The sequence below is a fragment of the Cyrtonyx montezumae genome, unplaced genomic scaffold, assembly GCF_038088225.1.
Source record: "Cyrtonyx montezumae isolate F1298 unplaced genomic scaffold, pur_monq_1.0 scaffold_7, whole genome shotgun sequence".
Lineage (NCBI taxonomy): Eukaryota > Metazoa > Chordata > Aves > Galliformes > Odontophoridae > Cyrtonyx > Cyrtonyx montezumae.
Window position 1 is genome coordinate 11,289,217 of NW_027072078.1, and position 22,658 is coordinate 11,311,874.

The following is a 22,658-nucleotide window of genomic DNA, read 5'->3' on the forward strand; positions in this document are numbered from 1 at the left end:
TAAAATATACAGAATGAAATAATGCTGATTGTGTGTAGTGAATGAGGGGAAGACAAAAAATAGTTATACTGTCATTGGTAAGTATCTGGAAGAAAAAAATCATAGAGTTATGGGGATGGTTCTGTATGCATAAATGCACACACACACGTGCAAAACAACTGCTGAAAGTTGAGAAATTACTAGGGAGAAAATTGAAGCTTATCTTACTAGTTCATTCATTTCAGTGCTTCTTTATCTTTACAGTAGTCCACAGACTGCTGCTCAGTGCGTTTCAGCTGCAGAGAGGTGGCTGCCAGCCAGCTGTCTTTGCTGCCAATATCAGAGTAGGTTCCTTGTCTGGTCAGTGGGGGATAGTTAAGGATTGGAAGCCTGATCATATGGGGCAAGAGAGTACTCGCCTCATCTCTGCCAGATAGGCAGACTTTTCCAGTCTCTTTACTGAGGGTGAAAGTTGCTCAGCCTCATGGTACCTGAGCTCTGTATTCAGTACAACACCTCAGCAGGTCAAGCTTCTGTCATGCCTTCTGTAAAGGGAATGGTTATTTATTTTAGTAATTTCTCATTAAAAGGCAAATTTTGCTGCTGCTTACACTAGAAACATCAGTTGCATTGAAAACATAAGATCGTTATGGTGTGGTGCACCATGTACCAAAGCTTGAATGGTTAGGATGGCTTTATTTTTGTATGTTGTATGAATAAGTGGAAAAATAAACATTTTGGTGGTGGCTGGAAAAAAGGCCATTGACAGTTACGGGAATTAAAATGGAAAAGAAGGGATCAATTGCAGTCCTTTCTATGGAAAGAGCATCTGAGATCAGGGCAGCTTAATTTTTTTCCTCTATCTTTTCCTTATGCAAGAAAATAAAAAATAAAATGCATGAATGCTGAGTTAAATTTATAAGAGTCATTAAGTGGAAGAAAAAATGAATAATAAAAAAAAAACTATTCCATAATTTTGTAATAATGAAAGATTCCAGATTCCATATTTTTTTCCTCTTTTGTGTAGGTAATATTTCTGTTGTTTTCACAAAATAACAAGGTATGAGATGATCTTTTGGTCAATTTCTTTGTTCTCAATTTATTCTTTACTATATTCTCAATTTATTCTTCGTTATATTCTCTGTTTATTTTACCTCATGCTTTCGTGTTACCTATATTGTTATTTTGATCCTACATGAGGTTGCTCTGTATCCCACATCCTATGTCCCATGTAATAGTAACCCAGATTTTAGACACTCCAAGAGTAGAGCATTTAGCTCTGGACTGCAGAGAAAAGTACCAGTCTGTGTTTCAGGTTCTGCAGAGTTTTTCTCTGATTTGTAACTATGTTTTTTAGCTTTCAGGGGATATATTGCTCGTAAAAACTACCCAAGACTGAAGAAGAGCACTGGCCATGTAGCAAATTCTCAGTGTATGAGCAGCTGCTTTACTTCTGATGCTGACTGTGAAGAGCACTGGTGAGTTGAATCCTTTGCTTTCTGAAAGGAGCAGGCATGACATCATGATTCAGCTGGCACTTAGGGAACCCACCATTTTCTGAAAAATCTGAACACCTGTAGTCTGAACAGTCCCCCCACAAGCGTAGTCATCTCAGTATTCTCCCAGGTAAAGTAGTGAGGTTTATTTAAAGTACAGTTTGCCCTGATTTGATGTCCCATTTCTGTGGACTTCTCAGAAGTAGCCGGAATACCCCTAACCACAGACAGAATTACACGTGCTCAACATTTCAGAACTGGCTGCAATGCATGACTTTTAAGAGTAGAAACATAACTTTTGTGCCTGTAAATCTCCATGCAGACTTGTAAAGAAGGAAAATACTTGCAGAAAGCAGATGGCCAAGTCACTGACAGCCTAGGCATACTGTAAACCTTAATAGCAGTGCCCCCCTTTTGTGAAGGAAGAATATTTTAATCTTCCTCACCAGTGGAATTATTTCAGTCAAATATCTCCTTGCTCTTTCATGGGTAGATGGAGGAAACCACTCCATCTTCAGCTATTACTCATCTGTCTCTCCTACAGTGTTGTAGGAGAGGTGTTGGGTGGAGGAATCCCTTTGCTTAGCAGATTTCAGTGACTAAGAGCTGTGAGATCACACCTGCTGTGGGATATACATTAGGAAATCTCAATTTTTATCCAAATTCTTGTTTCTGTTAGTTTATAGACTTTCCATATAGCATACAAGTGCAGGTCCTGTTACACCTGTTATGAATTCTCTGAGGAAATCAGTGACTTACTTTAATGTAACTAGATGATATAATTCCACTAAGAAAGTTTCTTTGTTTGTTGTTTTTGTTACTTTTTATAATTACCACTAACTCTTTCTATGAAAAAGTATTTCAACTTTCTCTCTGTATTTTCAGAAACTTGAGTTGCATTAATTTCCATGTGAACTTTGGTTTATTTGTATTGAGTAGTGTTTGCTAAATGCTTTGGTGCATTGAATGATTTTGCTCAGATGTAATCTCCTGCATCCTTTCAGGTTAATAATGTTTCAGAGTGTCTTCCTTGCAATAGTCTGATTTCAGGATAAATAAACAAATTAACACGATTCAGGCTGGTGGAAAAGAACAAAAAATATGTGCGTGCAGCAGCCTCTGTCTGTTAGATATTCGAGAGGGGAAGTATCTTGTGATCTCTTTAGAACTACCGATAGCTATTTGCTCACCAGTCTGCACCAATGGCATTGAAAACAGAGCTAATAACCTGTCTGTTGTCAATTCTGTCTGGCATCCCAAATTACATACAACGTAAATATGTATTTTGTCTTTTTAGTGTTTTGGAACTTTCACCTGAACTTGTTTGGGGGCACATGGCCTCTTCAAACTTTTACTTCACCTGTTTTGTATCGAGATAGCAAGGAATGATTTTCTTTCCTTTCTACATTAGATTGCTTCTGGAATTCCTCATTGCTTGCCAAACGTTTCTGGGTTAGGTACAGTTTTATTAACTGTACATCCCTGGAGGCTTATTAACATTTTACGGATCAGTAGCTGTTGAGGTGAATTTGGGCTTTATGGAGCACAAAGATACAGACTTTTAAAGGTATTCAGACAATGAACCCATATTGAAATCAGTATCTAAATGGTTTTAAATATTTAGCTTGAAGGTGCCCACATAGAACACATTCACCATTCAGTTCTTGCACGTGCTCTTAATTGCTGTACATAATCAGACAGGTAATAAAATTCATAACTTCTTTTGCCTGGAGCTGCTGAACTGCCACTACTGCTGGCAATTGTCAGTTTAAAACCCCCAAAATTCCCAGCTTATTTTCCTAATCCCGTATATTTCCCTGGAGTGGCTTCAGGTTCCAGTGATATCAGCGAGACTTGAAGATGTTGTCCATTTCACAGGTGATGTACAGAATGTTAAGACAAAATCTGATAATTTCCTTACCATAAATCAAGGCTCTCTTCTACCTGTAGCTGTTAGGAGGTGTTGTGTTTTAAGTGTGTGGCTATTCAGTCATACAGGAAACCTGTAGGAAACAGGAAGGCTGGCGAATAACAGTGCAGATGTTTAACACAGGAGCCTATATTCTATCTCTAGAGAAGGCAGCCTCACTGTGGCCTCATATACCACTGAACTGATCTGTCGAATAATAAAATATTCTTTTCATTTCCTTTTTTCTTTTTCTTTTCTTTTCATTTCTTTTGTTTTCTAGTTAGTAGTTTTGGAAAAATGAAAAGGGAGATGAAAAGTATTCATGGTCAGAAAGGAATGTCACATAAAGATCTTCTTTGTATTCACAGGATATGTAAAACCTGTTACTTTTTCAAAGATCTGTTAAGAATAGGAAAGAAGTTCCACTACTATAATGTATATAAAACATCCAAAGTTCTTGTGTTATGAATTTAAAGGTGATCAGAGGAAAATGGCATTTAAATAAAAAAATCCTTCAATGAAATTGAATCTCTACACCTAGTTGACACTCTTCAGTTGGTGATTGCAGGACATAAGCTAATAAATGTTGTAAAATACTGATTAAATGCATGCGTTCATTGATTTAACATTGCACATACTTTGTAGTACTGTACTGTAGTACAGCAGAAAACATCGTTTCCATATAGTTAGGTCTGTAATTGTAACATCATATCAGTGAGTATCCCTTGCTCCTTTCTTTTCTGATGGAGTTCTGCGTGTTACCGAGGCACCTTAGAAGACAGTTAACGTCAGTAGTAGTTTTGCACTCTTGACTCAAAATCATTGTGATTTTTCTCCCTTCAGCTTTCTCTGCTTTGCTAGTTCTTATCATATTCAAGCTTTGACTGGTCAGCATGTGTCCTCATACAGGGTTTATTTTAGTAAAACTCTTTACACTCATATGAGATTTAGACAATAAAGGTAGGATGATAAGGTGAACAAAATTACATGGGCATGACAGTTTAGGTGAATATTCAGCAGCAAATTTCTGTTTTGCCTGACTAAAACCAGGCACACAAAGCTGCATCTCTTCTGTACTTTCCAGGTAAATGTACTGACTGGATCTCATCTGTCAGACCCAAACACTGCTGTCTTGCAAATGTGGAAAGTAAAAAAGTTTTGGAAGCCATAGTGTAAACAGTTTCATCAAAGGTACCTGAAAATATCCTGCACCTCATTATCATCCTCAGATGCCACATTTTCTAACGTTAGCCACCAATACTGATTGACTTATATGAACTAGCTGATGCTCGGCTGCATTTATGTTGCATTTATTTAAACATACATTATCAGAGAGATTTTCAGAAGATCTGAGTATGATCTCAAGATTCTTAGCTTTTATGGCTAATATCATGTTTTCAGAAGTGTTCTCTGCCAGTCTGACACTTGAAATGACCCTGTATTTCAGTAGTGCTCTGTGACTTCCACTCCAATCATCTGGCCCCCAGAGTGTACTGATGCATTAAATTATTCTCACCCTGATGCAGGACATAGAATCTCCTCTCACTGAATTTCATGAGATTCCTCTCTGCCTAATTCTCCATCCTGATGAGGTTCCTCTGAATGACAATGTCATGACTACATTAGTGAAGACTCCACTATACACCATTTAGGCTTAAGGAAGGTTGTCAGTTTCCCTGCTGTGGCCAGCATAACAGCCTTAAGGAAGCTTTGGTGGTAGTGTTATGTTGCTGTTGCTTCTTTGATTGATTCACTGGGTTTTTTGTTTTATTTTGCTGGAGACAGTCCCCTGCCAGCTGAGGACTTGCCCTGACCTGTTCATGGCTTATGATAATAAATTCCTGACCAGTAATAAAATATTTTAGAAAATTAGCAAACTTCTGGAAACAACACCCATATCCCTGCATTATCTTCTACCAAGTGAAAACAAACACTCTCAGGTTATATGTGGTTTCCTATTTGCCACTGAGTTTATGGGCACAATGACCTGATCTCCTTTAGTATGTTCTGGAGCAAGAACTCTTTTTTTTTTTTCAATGAAATTATTGTAACATACCATTACAAGTACTCAGGACTTAAAGACTTCTGCCCTATTTTCTCCAGTGTTTCTGCAACTTTAATGGAATCCAATAAAAATCATAGAAAGTTTATCAGTGGACACAATTTAACTATATATGCTGTTGCAGTTTGTCCATAGGTAAAAAGAGTGAGGATCATAAAATAAAACGCAGGAAACTACTGACTTTTCTTACTACTGCACATTACTGATGCATTCCTGAACATCTCCAGAAGTTCTTTTGTAGAACTTATCACGCAGAAATGCAGATTTACATATTGTGTGGCTTTTTGCTTGGTTTTGTTTTGTTCTGTTTTGGTTAGAAACTACTAATGATCAAATGCAAACTTCTATTAACAGTATCACTTTTTGTTGGAAAACGTTGTGCCATATGCAGCCCAATTTATGGTTGTTCTAGTGAAAAACATTATGTCACTGGGATCCTGATAGAAAATCAAGATTCTAAGGCTTAAAATTCCAGTGGCTGATTTTTGTTAACTTAAGGTGTACAGGAGGCAAATTGCAAGCTCTACATTCATTTACCTTTAAACATTTGGATAATGTTATACCCCTGGCAGAGCAGAAGTGCTGGCAAAACCATGCTAAATTCTAGGTTATTTATAGAACATAGAGATTAATCCAAGCTGCAGATTTAGATTCAGATCCAAATCACCCAAAAACCTGAATATTAAATTTAGATTATGATTTATTCCTATTTGGCATTATGGTTCATTGACAACATACTGATTAAAGAGCAGATTTTGATTTTGACATTCACTATAGAAATATTGGAGGATTATTTGTTATTTCTAGCTTATATTGGATATATTTTCTACAGTATAAGGAGATGGGGAAGAATCATCTCAATAAATACTTGAGTGATTTTGGAGTAAATTGGTGAGTTATCTAAATAATCCTGATAAGTAGTTATCTAAGTAATATATATACAAGAGAAACCACAAAGAAGAGCTTTACAGACAGTATGTTTCATGTTCATGTGCAAGGTCAAAGAGTCCTCAACATTTTTTATACTCTTCAGTATGAGAAGTGTCTCAGTACAAATTAGAGTGTGTTTTCAAAATGGATCCCTCCATCTTTAGGAAAACAATATTAAATATAAATTACGGCTTAGGCAGAATATATTCCTTTATTTTCATAACATCAATGAATAATTGAAAGAAAGCATTTCTCAAACCCAACAAGCAGATCCAAAACTTCATTCACAAAATTTCAACATTCCAGATAAACTTCATGTCTACCACATCCATGAATGCTTCCTATTTTTTCCACACTCCAAAATAGCTTATTGACTACCATGATACTGTCTTTATTTCTGTGATCAAGTCTGAAACAATTCAAGCAGCCCCTTGAGCTTTTATAGCACATTCGGACAAAATTAATCTAAAAGCCAAAACCCTATTGCAATACAAGGCTTTAAATGTTTCAGCAAGCTCTCTGGATGTCCTAGAATGAATAGATAATCTAATACATACATGTGGTGATATACAGTTTTCAAATCCAATAGGTAATAGTCTAGTATGTATCAAGTCCTTCAGTAATATCATTTCAATTTGAAGTATTTTTAGAAGCTACATTTTAAAAGGTAAAATGCATATATGTCCAGACAGTTATTTTTGAGTTCAGTGTGTTGTTCTATTTTTATGAGTCCTTTATATTCAGTGTATTAGTAATGACAAAAATAAAATTTGAGGTAATATAAATTGCACTGTTTTTTCACTCAGTGAAGTAATTTTTTCCTTTATATTTCCCATTCCCACTGTGACTGAAGGGACAGAAAGGTATTCAGTTGTAATAAATGGAAGTTAAACTGAAAAAGCTTACTGCCTTAGAGTCTTTTGCCATCCTTGAAAAAAAAGTTATGATGTATGTCACAAACTGAAATCTATGACTGAAGCTTACATTTCAAGTGTTTCCACTGACATACAACTGCAGTTAATTGTATATGCAGGAAGATAGTGACAGTGGTGGTGATTAATGATGCAATGGCTAAGAAAAATTTTAACAAATAGAAAATCTTGCTTTTAATCCCTGTTACAGGATCATGAGCTTATCAAGTAATCTTTATGAACCTCCATTTTTTTAATCTGTTGAATGAAATTCTTAGAATCTTTTCTTATTATTATTTTGCGTGACTAAAAATTCTGGAGCAAAGTTTTTTCTGGGAGGAATTTAGTATTGAAAAGATCCATTTACTTCAAAGGCCTGCCAACAAAGATCAGAGCCTACAGAAGGATTTTATGATACTTCAATTAGCTTTAATGAGAAGTTGACCTTTAATATTTGTATGGTAAAATAATAATATGTACAGACAAAGTTAATGTAAGAACTCTTACTTAATCCAAACAGCTTTAGGGGAGCATGAAGCCATGTGTCTCACTTCTTCCTCCTTTCTGAAATTTTCTGAGTGCCCAAGTTTGAATTTTTGTGTGAAAACAGATATTCACAGTCTCTGGAGAAAAAAATGTTTCATGTTAAATCTTGTAAAATTAATTTGAACAAATTATGTCAATCTCATGGAATTCTCAGAAACTCACTTCACACATATGCACATATCCACAATATTTTAATGACAAATGCATTGCTCATGGCCAGTTACCGTGTTTAATAACATGCACTTCCTTATAAAAGGAAATGGAACTGGTCTGTGTTCTCTCTGAATTGATCATATGTGCATATTTAGTGACTGGGGGAGGGGAAAAGGGGAAGAGCATAAAAAATGTGTATGCCAGTAAGTCTTTCATGAGAATGAAGAAATTACAATATTGAAGCTATCTTATTTTTCTTTGCTTTTAGGCAGCAAGCAAGTAACCAATCCTCTCCCGTGGTGCCTGATTTTCTTGACAAACAAACAACAAAGGTACTACTGAGTTTGTATTCTAAAACAACATTGCATTGTAACTTCAAATTCCTGAGTCCACAGTTCTGCAATGTGTTCGTGACTGCTTGGCATTGCCATCCGAACATGAAACCGTTAGTGATGTTTTGAAGTCTTTGAGACAAAAGCCTGCTTGCTAAGAACTTTAGTTCTGTAGAAAGACAGGGAGGTACAGCGAATAAGAGAATCAAAAGGCTGGAAATTTGCTGCTGAGAATAAATGCTAGCTGCTCCCTGAGGTGATTTGTCTGTGCACTTCACTTTCTACAGATGTTAGAGCCTCTTTTTTAGTAAGGACCTGAGGTTCTTTGGTAGCACTTTGATATCCTGCTCGAATTCAATATGTGAAATGGAGGAGTCGCTCTGTGACTTGGAGCACAGCATAGTCTTTGAAGTCTGATCCAATTTTTGCTGCTTACCATTTGATGTTGAAAGGATGAAATGGAGAAAATGTACAGTTTTTGCCAGTAACTCTGCTGAGCATATGTAAGATTAAAAAAACAAAATCCCTTGGATGATGTACTTAGAAATGTTAAGCAGATTAATACCTTCCTATAGCTTTTTTCTAAAGATACAAATTAACTATGAGAGGAAATCAGCATACAGTGCATGCTATGATTTAACTGCATGAGGAAAGGGGATAAATAAGTTAAATGGAAAAAGTAAACAAATGTTTGTGACATGGATGCTAAGTCAGTGGTGCTGAAAGCCACAAGAATCTTGTGTAACTTTAATCTCGCATTAGTCATTTCTCAAAGAGTTGTGAAAAATACAGAGTTGTTCTCTGTGAAATAACAACTGTAAGTTATCATGGCAGAGTGAAATCAGTGTGTTTCTTGAATGCCTAAAACAGCTTTCTTTATTCCAGAAGGATTTGGATGAGATTGCCGCTTCTCCTTTGACTGTAAAAAATACATTCGAAAGGAGTGATTCACAATTAATTAGTCAATCTCAGTCAATCACAGGCCATCAGTCAAGTCCATTGAGACCCCCTAAAAAAGGAGGTAAGAAATACAGAGTAACAGTGATCGTTTGTTTACTATTTATAAGCTGCATGTTGTCAGCATGTAACTTGCTTTATATATACATTAGGTCTTTTATGAATCCATTGGAAGGCAGGAAATATAAAGGAACTAACTTTCTTCCTCGTATTTTCAAACTGGAATTTTTTAAAAGCCCTCAAGTACCTGAATTACTGAGGAGAAGTATAACTACTTTTGAAAAACAGTTTCTGTTAAAAATGTGGCTAATAATCCTGAAATACCTTTCAAGAGCTTTAGCTATCCTTTGCCTTCCAGTTTCACAAGTGGAAGGCAGTGATGAAATCTCTCGTGTTTGGCAGAATGAAAGACAGCATGTTTGTTTACACTCACCATGATTCAGTCAGGAGCACAGGAACATCTTCAATAATTCTAAAATCGATGCAGTCTGGTTTCTATTTTATTTGTTACTTTTGCTGTGGTCAGTAATAGTTTAAGAACTTGACATCAAGCATTATGGCATTTTTTGAGTTTTAACCGATTTATCATTTATTCCAGGAAACCAATACCTATCAAAATACTTTTCTCTGTCATTGTAATCCTTTAGTTTTTGCAGATTCCTGAATGCAAACATTAATACTGTATCACAGAATACCTTCCACAACTTAAGACAAAGCAGTGTTTATCTGAATACTTGGGCCCTAATCCTGTAATTAATGTCTTTATGCTTTATAGAGTTCAGTTAAACAATTTATGAAGTGAAGTTAAGAAGACAGGTACATATCTGGAGATCCTTCTGTTATATAAAATAACATTAAGTCAGTGTTTTTAGTCTTTAGAGCACAGACATAATGTGTTTTCCAAGCTAAAAACAAAGTGGAATGTAAATACAGCATGTTAAGAAATCCATTATACTTTCTTGATGCATTTCAGTCCATATGGATTTTGAATCCATAGTGTGGGACTGCAGGGGATGTGTGCATTAGTATCTTAAATTATTACATATTAAACAATAAACCTGTCAAACAAAAATATCTTCATTGCAGCAAACCCTCTTGAGGGAAGTAGTCAGGGCCCAAATCTGTCATCCTTACTGGCAATGGATATTGCACGTTACCTTGCAGCTAGTCTGCTTGACATCAGTGACATTGTATCTGAAATTAAACAATTATAGAGAGTAAAACTGGCAGAATTACAGCCCTACAAACTTCTGATTCTGAGCCATTGCCTAGTAATTCAGAAAGACTTCAGCGAATGTGAAGTGATGGAAGGAAACAGATTGAAAAAGAGATAAATGCAACATTAACCTGAACTATTTATGAAACATGTATGTGTAAAAGAGTAAGTATTTAAGGAATTTCTCACTAAAGCGTGATGGTACTCAGATGATCATATAAATTGTGTTTCCATGAATGACTGTTAGAGAAGTAAACCTGCTGAATAATAACTATTTCTTAACAGCGTTGCTTGTGTTCAGATACTCAGTGCTTTCACACCCTGTGCAATCTGTACTCAGCCTTATTGTATAAGGTATATTTTTAAGCACAAAATATATTTAAATCTATCATGAAAACCAAGAGAAATAACAAATACCTTTTGGAATAAGAACATATGAATTAATAACAATACACGTGTTTTCTAATGTGGGACTATACTGCATGAATTGTGTTTCACAAAGCAAAAAGCTGACAGCTAGGTTGTCCCAATGTGGAGACTGGTTTTTCATAATGAAACATCACTCTGCTATGCTACATATTCATCTTGAATTCTTCTGTCGTCACGGTGGTAGTTTCATGAACCTGAAACACAGAGACAAACTGAGAAAGGAGTGTGATACGGTTCTGCACAGGTCTCTTGCACAGTTTTGAAGCAGTGTTCATGTTTGCTAAAGGAGGGAGTATTTATATGTAGAATTAAATGCAAAGTGGAGGATAGGTAGCTCATTCTTCTTGGGGCCTCAGTGAGGCTCTCTCTCAAATTCGAGTTGATGGTTGACGTGAGTTTAGACATTTGTGTTTGTCAGTGTGTTTATCAAGTGCACTAGCCCCTCACATCTTGTCTAGCTTTCTGATACTGTAGGCTACCCACTCTGATCAGTAGCATGACAGAGGAAAAATAGACCAGCAAATATCTACAAACATCTTGATAGAGATTGTACCCTGTAATCAATGAAGAAATAGAAGTTTTTTTCACTTTATGAGGATTTCTATTAGGTCACAGAAAAACTGAGCACTGTGGCCAAACTGTGTGCAGTGCAAGTTAAGTCTGTGCATGTGCTATGGTGGCACAGGGCTCCAGGAGCTAGCTCAGTCCAGGATTTCCCCTTGCTTCTTCCAGAGTTTTGGGGAAGGGCTAGCAACAAAGCCAAGAATTCCAACAAGATGCTCTGCCTTATTGTTTGTTTTTAGAATGGAGAGGAGGGTCCAATCAACACTAATATTTAAGCCAGAAGTGAGACATTCTAGTCACAAAAATGTAGTCATGAAAGAACCAAAATATTGCAGAGAGAAGTAATTTCCAGAGGCCAAGGTTTGGTATTCTCTTAGAAGAAATAAGTAGTGAGAATATTTGAAATGATAAATAAGAAAGAAGGGATTCATGGGGAGCTCACCAGTGTAACTTTGGCTCAAAAGTACACATGACCGAGATTGTCCTAAAAGTATAGGAAACAGGTTTGTAAAAAGCTATTCATAACTGCATTTACCAGAGGACGGCATAAGTCTTAATGCAAACACAGACATTTAAAACATCTGAAAACATTAGAATCTCTTACCTTGGACATTTTTATGTGGGAAAAAAAGGACATATTTCTTCATGATGTTTAATTTGTGCCTTGCACCTCGTGCTCTTGGCTGCAGTGCTGAAACTTTGAGAGGCAGAGGAATTTGCCAGGGTTCTGAGATGTTCTGAATTATGCAGTCTGCAGCGTCTCTAGCCCTATTTTGAAGCTGAGGTATTGAAACTTGCACTGTAGTTGTAAAAGTCAGAATATGCAATATGCTCTTTGATTTTATCTTTCATATTCTGAAAACTAATGGAAATTAGGACCCAGCTTGTTTCGAGCTGGACTTCTACTCATCAGTCAGCCATTATCAATGTTTGGTGGGTTTTTTTCTTGCTTTTTTTTTTTGTTTTGTTTGTTTGTTTGTTTTTCTCTCTTCTGGTAACATTATCGTAGAATGCAGTTTGGTGAATATAGATGTGCTGGGCTGGAAGAAATGTGAAGGTAATCACTGTCTCTTGCACTGTTGAAGGGCAAGTATATAATGAAATGTGTTAGTGCTTGATGGGGATGAAGGCTATTGCCCAACTTAGGCAGTATTGTACACTGTTCAGTAAGGTGTATTGTGTGCAAAGGAGACAACATTCCCAAGATGTTACTCTATACCTGTTACCACACAGGTGACACAGATTTATCACTATAGACAGGAAATATAAAATGAGTTCATTAGTTGTTTGATCTTAATTTTGATTTTAAAGAAGTGATCAGCTCTCATTCTTTCAGAACTACTGAAGTTACTTGCTGTAACTTCATCCATGAGCCATTTTCAGAAATTACTTCCTTTTCTGTCTCATTTATCTGAATTCTTTTTCTGGGTTTTGTCTCAGGGTTGATTAAAAAACAGATCACTCTGAGGATAGAGAAGGGGCCTGTGTAATAGCCAAAGGTGCTGAGTTTTCTGTTTCTTGTTGTTGTTGTTGTTGTTTTGTTTTGTTTCCTTCTAAAATCCTCTGTTGCTTTCATTACTTTAAAATAATGTCTAAATTAAGAATATATATTTTTGTATATAAACACAAACTCTGATTTATTCTGATAACAGACAAAGCCACCTGTGAGAAAATACAATCATTATTTATTGGGTATGATCAGATTTCCCAAAGCAAGTAGTTTACTTGATTGTGCAAATTCTATTCTGAAAGCACAGGAATTTTCCAAAACAGAGACCAAAGTATAAGGGTACAGAGAGTCCTGTCACCTCAGAATTGTTTGAAATGAAGATGACCTTGTATGACATCTTTGAGCTATTTATAGGTCAAAACTTAACTTGTGAAAATGGCAGTGCGAGGGAGAGGTACAATTAAGTGTAATGTAAAGATAATTGTAAGGTCTTGGTCTCAAACAAGACTTTCCATAGTAGTTCTACTTGGTAAGACACCAGTCCTCATGTTTTAAATTAACTGTTTTAAACTGGGAAATAGATTAGCCTCAGCTAAGGTACTCTTAGCTATTGTCTGACTGTTGGACTTGAATGTCTTAGAAGTCTTTTCCAAACTTTATGATTTTGTGATTCTAATCCAGCTAGAAAACAGCTATCATTTTAATTGCACTAGCTATTTCTAATTAAGTCTAGTGTCCATGCTGTGATTGACCACAGTAGTTCTCTTCCCTACCATGTTGCATCTTGTCCTACCTCATGCTTGGCAAGACACTTTAAAAGCATAAGAAAATCTGAGAGTGAGCAGTTGCTATAGATAATTGCATTTGAAAGAGATATTGATGCAATTGTTTAAGGAAAATCACTTTATCAGCACGGTAGATTTCATAGAATTCAATGGTAATCTTAAGATACTTGGACAAATGCTCTCCTAAATCAATGTCTTTGAGATCTTAAATGTCAAGAAACTGATTAAAAAGGTGTTTAAGCATTTTGCAAATATCTTGCTTAACATTGCAAGTACATTGATTTCAGATATTGTCTTTCTAAGGGGAGTAATGTTAAAATCTGAATGTAATTCTAAGGAGGTATTTCAAAAGTCAAATGAAGATTTATTTCCTTGGGAAGCCTCGAGAATATATTTGTACTGAGTAAAAAGGTTTACACAGCTGATTAATGTGTATTTGCATATTTAAAAATTGTATCTACTAGAAACTACATGACAATATTAATTAACACATTAACAATGATTCAGGTATTCATTATTTTGTTGTAATGGCAAAATAATCTTAGTAGGCAAACTATACTAATTATAGGTACATGTGCATTGTCTTTCTTTGGTGGCTATGGCAGTACAATGCTCAAAATTACTTAAAAAATCTCACCCAAGCCACGGCAATTATACTTAGGTGAATGGTCTTTGCTCCAAAGTAGAATTTTCTTTTAAAATACTCTTCAAACTGCCTCAGTCTCAGCCCTGGAGTACAGCCTTGATTTTATGTCTTTCACTTGTACATCAAATGTTCTTAAATACAGGAAATATATCCTACTCTACATAGTAATTTTATGTTGTATTGTAATTTTAACTCTAATCTCATGTAATTCCTATTTGTGCACTGTTGTTTTTTTTTTAATGACAGAAACAGCAAAGCCATAATCATTAGTAATTTGGTAGTGAAAACACTTCTTATGCTTTGACTCACATAAAGCCAGTATCCTAACATGACTGTAATAGGTATTGTGATATAGATCAGGATGTATCTCAGACAAGATATGGCATCAAGACATGGATGTCTTGAACCAAGAAAGCCACTTTCCTCAAATGAGAGATCAACCCAAAGCATTCGACTGTTAGTCTCTGTGCAAATCAGCTTTCTATTTGATTTCATTATAGCTAACCTTCCTATCTACATTAAAATGAAAACTGCTGTTCCATAGCACTGTGTGACATGTTGCCTAGACTTTCCACTAGTTGTCATTGGCAGATAGGGTGATACTGACACATGGATGCCATTAATTTCAGAATCCTATCAATCAGGATTTTAAATGAAAGAATTTATAATCTATTTAGAATTATTTTTGGTCATATAATCAGGAGTTTCATTTCATCATAGTTAAGCCCCCCACTGAGACTAATTTTACATTGAGGGAATGTAAATCATGAAAAACTTGACTGTAGCCAATGAAGTCATAAGAGTAAATGAAATTGGGTCTCTTGGTTTTAATAAAACTGACATGAAAAATTCCCTGTATATCTAGGATTCTGAGGTTTTTGGGGGTAGGACTTCTAAGTTTGATTTTTTTGTTTGTTTGTTTTTATGAGTTGGTCATTCTTTTAGTAAATAGATTAACAAGATCACAGGACAGTCTGAATATTACAGGAACCACTGAAGAGGCTAGAGTAGCATTACAGAGTATGATCTGATGGCACTGAACTTGCTGTAGCTATGTACAAGGTCTGTGAAGTCTCCACAGTATTCTCCTGTTATATACCACACTGCAGATGAGTTGAATCCTAGGTCAGAAGTGTTGCTAATGGAGTATGTTGTGTAATGAATTTCTGCAAAAAGGAGCCTCCCATAGCAGTGTCTGTTTCTTTTGAATCAAAGTCTGACTGGGCATGAACAGCAGAAAAATAGCTTCTTTTCCTTTTTCCCTTCAAAGATCAAGTACCACCAGTTTACTGACCTCTTCAGCTGTGGGATCTGTACTGGGCTTTGAGCATAGTAAACAGAAATCACAATTGCAAATCATTCATTTTTGTCTTCAAGAAGACATGTAAATAGAAATCATATGAAGGAAAATATACATTTTTAGGATGTCTCTTGAGAAAATAAGCTGAAAATAAAACTGTATCTCAAGAAAACATTAATTGTGTCATTATAAGATATGACGAACACCCTTCCAGAGTTGTGAGGCTGTCTTTTATGCAGATGGATTTTCTTGGTGCTAATAAGGCTGTTACTGTGTACTGGATTGTATGTGGTGGAACTCTGCAAGAGGCTTCAGGGGGAACCTGCCCACCGCTTTGAGAGCCCAATATTCATTCTTCTGGATCTGTACTGGGCAGGTGCAAGTTAGCTCCAGGGACCATTGAGATGAGAATCATAGTACCTGTGTTGCAGTATTTCAGTCCTTCAATATGTAGTTCCAGTGTAGATTCAGAAATCTGACTTCCAAACATAAATGACGTCTATTGAACTCTCTGCTTTATGTAAGGTTTTCAGCTGTGATTTTCACTGGTGAACTTTGTATTCTGAACTGGTTCACTCACAGATTCTTTGTTAAACCTTTTACTACACTGTGATGACATGATTTACAGGCTACATTCTTCCTAAGACCAACATATCTGAAAATAAACTATGATGTTCTTAAGTTTTTCTTTACTGTTCAGCTTCTTAATTGTTTTTTTTTTCCCTCCAATAGACAAAGACACAAACAGTGACAAGTGATAAATACAAGCTTTGATTTGTTAAACACATGTTAGCTCTGTGTTTAGCCCTAGGCAGTGAATTTCATTATAGACTAGTTTACTTCTGGATTGGTTATTGTGACTACTTCCAATGCAGAAGGATTTGACCTGCAGTCATGACTGATTAGTATCAAAGGTGAGAGAGAAAATAAAATGCATATTAACTGCATGGGTAAACTATAACATGTATAGAAAGTTATAGACAGCTGGTCTCGCTGCTTATTCTATGTTGTGCTGAAATTCAGCTCATGTTAACTGCATTGCAGCAAAAAGAGAATATGTATTTCTCACTGAAAAAAAAAATAAAAATAAATACGATCAGTTTAATAAAGTCAAACAATAGATATAATAACACTGTGCCACAAAAACAGGTTTTAGTAGGAGTTCTATTTATCCTCATAACACATGATGTCCAGGGATATCGTTCTGATCCAAGCTGCATTTCACCTGCTGTATCTGTCTCTTTGCTCTTCATGATGTGGGAGTTTATCTAAGCACTCCTTTTGGCCATTCCTTTGTTGGTAGTTAAACTTTTTATCATGCAGTACCTCTTTGATCTGTTATTAGTGCTTGAAGTTTCTCTATGAGTTCTCTAGCAGCCTGTTTATATTAGTTAGCCACCGTTGCTAGTTCCCTGAAACAGCAGCATGTTTCAGACTGTCAGGGAAATAGTGAGGTTCCCAATTCTTTGCTCTCCCATTTCTTAACAGTTCTGTAAAGTATTGAATTGCAGTATGAAAATTGTATTGTGTCTTCTCAGTGTAGTTGCTCTATCTCTGAGGTTATTTAACCATAATTGATATTATTTTCATCTCACTTTACCCACTTTACAGTATGTTCTGTATTTGCTGTGTTTTGCAAAGAAAAAAACAATTCAGATACTTTTTATAAACCTTTTTTTCTGACACCAGAAAATTTTGGGCAATGTTTTTATTTCAGATTGTTTTGTAAGAAAAGAAAAGAGAGTTCATCACTTAATGTGATAGAGATAAAAATTTCTACTGCTGGCTGTAAGTTGCTAAATTGTTTCCAGTTATGTGTTGATATTTAAAAATAGAATTGACTATTCTGAATCCTCCACAAGTAAATAGTAACAGATGGAGTTCAGGTCTTCACTGTTTCTTGTATGTATTATTTTTTCTGGAGGTACTTACATCTTTACGTTTCTCTGTGTATACTACTGAGAGAAAATGCAGTGGTAAAAGTGGTAGGTCACATAATTAATGTGATGGAGACAGGAACAGTACGTTAAGCATGGGATAGCTCTGTAAGCACTGTAACAAATTTATTTCTGAAAAAAAGAGATTTCAAAATCTTACACACTTAGAATGTGTTCAGATTTTTTGTTTTCTAATTTGCCTAATTATTCTAATAGTAGTATTGTAAATTGTGATTAACTACTGAAAATCATACACAGATTAATATAAACCCAAACCATAGTATATAATTTGTATGGCTGACGGATACAAATGAAGGAAATACTGCCACTGACAAGTATAGTGTAGATACTAAGGACAAAATATTTGCAGTGACACATGTGAACATCTAGAGATACAAGTTATTCACAAGTACTTTTGGAATCAATAGGTTTTCCATTCTGTAAATTATGGAGTGGTGGTGAAATATTTGGGTGGAAAGAAATTATCTTAGGCAATTTATTCCTTCTTCTTGAGTCACTCAGCTCAGCTCATGGCAATGATCGTATTTCTTTGCACTCCTTCACTAAGGGTTTTACATTTCAGTTCTCTCAGGATTAATCTCTGTTGATTACAGTCATAAAATCATAGAATGGCCGGGGTTGAAAAGGACCTCAAAGATCATCTAGCTTAAACCCACCTGCCGTGGGCAGGGTCACCAACCACCAGGCTGCCCAGAGCCACATCCAGCCTTGCCTTGAATGCTTCCAGAGATGGGGCATCTGCAACCTCTGCACAACCTGTTCCAGCGCATCACCACCCTCTGAGTTAAATGGTTAAGTTGAATATAATGCTTAAGCTGAACATAGCAAAAGCAAATAGCTTCTAATAGTAATTACTAGCTTGTAGAGATCATTTCTGTCCCCAGGCAAGGATAATCTTTCTTAAGGATCTTTCTTGCATATGGAGAGAATTACTGAGAGCCAGTTGTGCTCACGTGTTGGCTGACATTGGCAGTTCACCAGAAATTAAAGGCCACACTCCCACCTTTCCTGCTTGTAACACCTGTCCCCTAAGGGAAGATAAGAATACCACAGTCACAGGAGGAATTGTTATTGTTGCCAATATGGGAAGGAGAAGCTGCTTTCTTACATGCAATCATACAGGCAAGAAGACATTGTAGTAACTTATAAGGAAAGAACAGTTTTATGAATTCTATTATTTATCTTACTAAAAACTTCATAGGAGTTATTTGTTTCTACGAATTGTTCTGTCTGGTACAAAGAATTTATTGTAGAAGCACAAGCATAAGCAATAAGCCTTGTGAAAAAGTGGGAAACACTATATAATCACAAAGTAACCTATTGCTTGCTGTGTTAGTTTGGCCTCCTGACTGGGCTAAGTCTAAAGAGGGTGGAGGGAGCAGTTATGAACAGCTGAACAGCATCGTGAGTGTTGGTGAAGAATCCTGTATAAATGTGTCCCATCTGACACTCCTACATTTTGTAAAGGATCGAACTTAGAGAACGTGTGATTGTCTAACATGGAGGTTGGATAGCTACACCAGTTCTTTACCCTCAGCTGGAGCTAGTTCTCTCTGTAGGCTACTAAGTGTGTCTTCAATTCTTTGGCCATGGCTGTGTGAGAGTAGTGCTGTTCTTGGGATGCATTTCACCAGTGTGCTTATGTTTGCCTCATGTGCACACACACTAGTCACATTCAAAATGAGGAAATAAATATTGCATTGTTCCAGCCTCTTTCTTTAGTTCTGGATTTTCAAACACCAAAAGTGCCCTCCAGCAAAGTGGTGCAATTGTTTTTTCTACATTCTTTTAATGCTGTTCTTTACTAAATATTCTTAGTTATGATAAAGAGCATGACTATCAAATGAATAACAGTCAGCTTGTGGGTTTTGAAAGGCTTATTTGCAGAAGGGGAGGGGGGGATTCTGCTGCAACTCCATGACAAAAGTCCTGTGCACTAATTTGAGCAGCAGTTTACATAGGTGTAGTACTAAACATTCAAAACAACCAGCTGGTATAGCTAAAAATAGGTAAAAGAGATATTTGTGTAATAAAAATCTTTAAGTTATTTATTTGTTTTTAGAGAAGTTCAGATATGAATCCAGTGTCCCAAAGGGGTACAGACAAAAGATTCCAGCTTGGGCCCACCTCTCATTTTTCGCTCATCAGACTTAGAGGCAAGCGATATCAGTTCCTTTCATCTGTTGTTCTCCATGTGCTTTCAATTAATCTTTCATTCATAAGAAACTGATAAATTGGAAGTACTGCTGCTTGAAACCTCTTAAGGATCTGCCCCTGCCAGTAGTATTCAGAACAGCTGTTAGGAGTCTATAGTAAATATCAGTTTTCTGGCTGCTGTATTAAGGATCATTCTGTGTGCCTTTTGATCATTGATTTAGGCCCTGAGAAGTGTGAGTTCTTCACCTTCATATTCAAAGGATCTTAGCTATCTTAGAAAAATGAAATTTCACATAGAAGTAGCTTGCAAGCTGCGTTCTGTTTTGTCGATTCACTGGTACGAACAAACAGTCATCAGAGACAGCCAAAAGTGGAGGTGTTCCACAGCCTTGAAAATCAAGCGGGATTTATCATGCCTCATTGTCATAGGCAATTTACATCCTCTTATGTTTTAATTCAAAGATTGCCTACATAGTAGTGCCATGCAGCACAATCTAGTCATGACACACATTGAAGAAAATCACAGTTGATTCAGAAAACTCAGTCTCCTTTTCCCGTCTACAAAATAAACATGCACAGTAAAAAAAAAACAAAAAAAAAAACCAAAGAGTATCAGTCATTCTGTGGCTTAAATTCTGCTATTATCTGTAGAATTGTAGTGTTTTGTGGTGTGATTAGTGAGGATGGGCAGTTGACTTTTTTGGCTTAACTTCTGGTTTATTAAAAAAAAAAAAAAGTAACAAGTATTTGGGGAAAAAAAAAAAAAAGGAAAACATTCCTGGATAAGTGGTCCAGCCATCAATATGGCAAAAGACACTGCTCATAACAGATGAAACCATGGGAAATGTCACACATAGAATAAAGCTGGGAGGCATATAGACAGACGATGTGAACAGAAAGCAAGAGAAAAGTGGAATGCAAAGGGTATACCATCAAAGCAGAAAGCCTGCATAGAGAACCTGAACAGAGAGGGAAGAAGAGAAAGATTAGATGAAAAAAAAAAAAGGTGGAAAAAAAAATAAGAGTTCAGTTTCTATAATGACAGTATAACGACCAACAATCAGTAACCACAGTGGTGAAGTATACTGCTGTTTTCTTTAGCACTGCTTTTCTCATAGGTATGCTGAAGTTTTTCAGGGGAAGGTTCAATCTTAGCATTAGAGTATTTGAAAGTACATCTATTCATTGCTGAAAGAGAGGTATGTTTCATGCTGTCTTGAAAGGCATTAAGTTTTTGAAGGATTATCAGTACTAACTCAACTATTTCCACTGTGGAATTACCCATCCCAATGCCTTGTTATTTTGCAGCATTTTGCATCGTCGTTGCAACATAGTTTTTCTTGACACTTATGAGTGTATTCCTGAAAGGGTAGAGTGACAATCGCTCCAAAAACAAACCTGGTGAAATAAGGGAAAATTTCCCTTTACTTTACTTACACAAGTAAAACTTTTTTATTTCTTATTTATGAACTTCTGAGGCTATCCAAAAAAAAAAAAAAAAAGAAAAAGAAAAAAGAAAAAGTCACACATGTCCATAATGTCACAAGAGAAGAGACAAAATGAAATACAAGACTCCAAATTGCAGTTAGTTAAGCAATTCACTCAACTTTAGAAAAATATTCCAAAAATTAACTGGAGAGTAAAAACTGAGATGACTCCCACTGAACCTCTAGCACTTGTACTCTTGCATTCTGTATCTCACTGTCCCATTCAGTGCAGTCATACAACTATAATGCCTTCTACTTCTTGGCAGGCATATTTCTAAAAATGGTGATGATCTCAGTAGAATCTAAATAAATCACTATTACACTGCGAATTCATGCTGGGTTGAAATATGTCAATTTTTGTGTATTAAATGAGGGGTCATTGAGAGCATGAATTAAACACTGTTTTTTTGATGAGTTGAGCTTAGCTTTCAGATAGCTTTTGTCTTTGAAAAATTGTTCAATCTTCTTGTGCCATTTTACATCCCAACATTATGATTTTTTTCATCTGTTTATGAAAACAGATGAGAAAAAACATCCATCTCTTTACTCAACGTTGAACCTAAGCAGGAGCTTAGAGTGCTCAGAGTTTGATTTGTATTCATTATCCTAGGACTGTTTTGCATCTTATCTACCAATCCAGACTTTGACAAGGATTCTAACTTTTCATTCTTCCAGAGCTTCTTGTGGTAGCTAGTTACTTTTCCTTTAAGTCCTATGACTATGCAGGATCATCTGAAGCAGAACAAGATGTGCCTTGCTTTTGGGCATGATTATTTAAGAACAACTTTCAGATGAATTCATGGTTAGTTCTGAGAATTAAGGCACAACTTATCCTTCAAATTGGCTGACAAATTCAGAATAGTATTTAAGGTCAGCCATTGTTAGTGGGTTGTCAGGATCTAAGCCATTGCAACGTCAGTGGTTTTATTCCCTCTTGCTATTATTATTATTATTATTAATAATAATAATAAGTGTCTTCCAGTTTGATCTCTGCTTAGGTCAAGTAATAGGATAATAAGATCTTGGAGGAAAACTTAGTTTTGTGTTATTTCTTATGTCCTGGTAGAAAAAAAAAAAAGTTAAATGACATGGTATTCTCTTGATATTGTTGAATCATTTCTCCAGAGAAATCAGTATCAGCAATAAGACTACTTACTATCCCTGGATTTGCAGTTCCATTTATTACAGGCAGAAAAATTTGTTCCTCCCTCACATGTTCTCCCTACAGCCCTCTGAAGGTGTGCAAAGCCTCAAACTCAACAACCACACCAGAAAAGCATGCTTAAAGGAGTAATGAGAGGGCTTAAAACAAAGTCAAAGGAAGTCAAGGGATGTTCTCTAATATGGAAATACCACGTTTTAACTAAAGAATCAAGAGATGCAGATTTGAT

The 22,658-nt window shown here is 36.0% G+C and overlaps 1 protein-coding gene across 1 annotated transcript in view; it reads left to right on the forward strand.

The window, feature by feature from the left end:
• The window catches only part of MYO3B (myosin IIIB), a 162,781-nt gene that overhangs the window by 112,590 nt on the left and 27,533 nt on the right, over window positions 1–22,658 (forward strand). Inside the window, exons 28-30 of the mRNA XM_065751107.1 lie at window positions 1,337–1,457; window positions 8,255–8,318; window positions 9,204–9,339. Of these exons, the coding sequence (XP_065607179.1) occupies window positions 1,337–1,457; window positions 8,255–8,318; window positions 9,204–9,339 (321 nt within the window). The remainder of the gene's footprint in view (window positions 1–1,336; window positions 1,458–8,254; window positions 8,319–9,203; window positions 9,340–22,658) is intronic.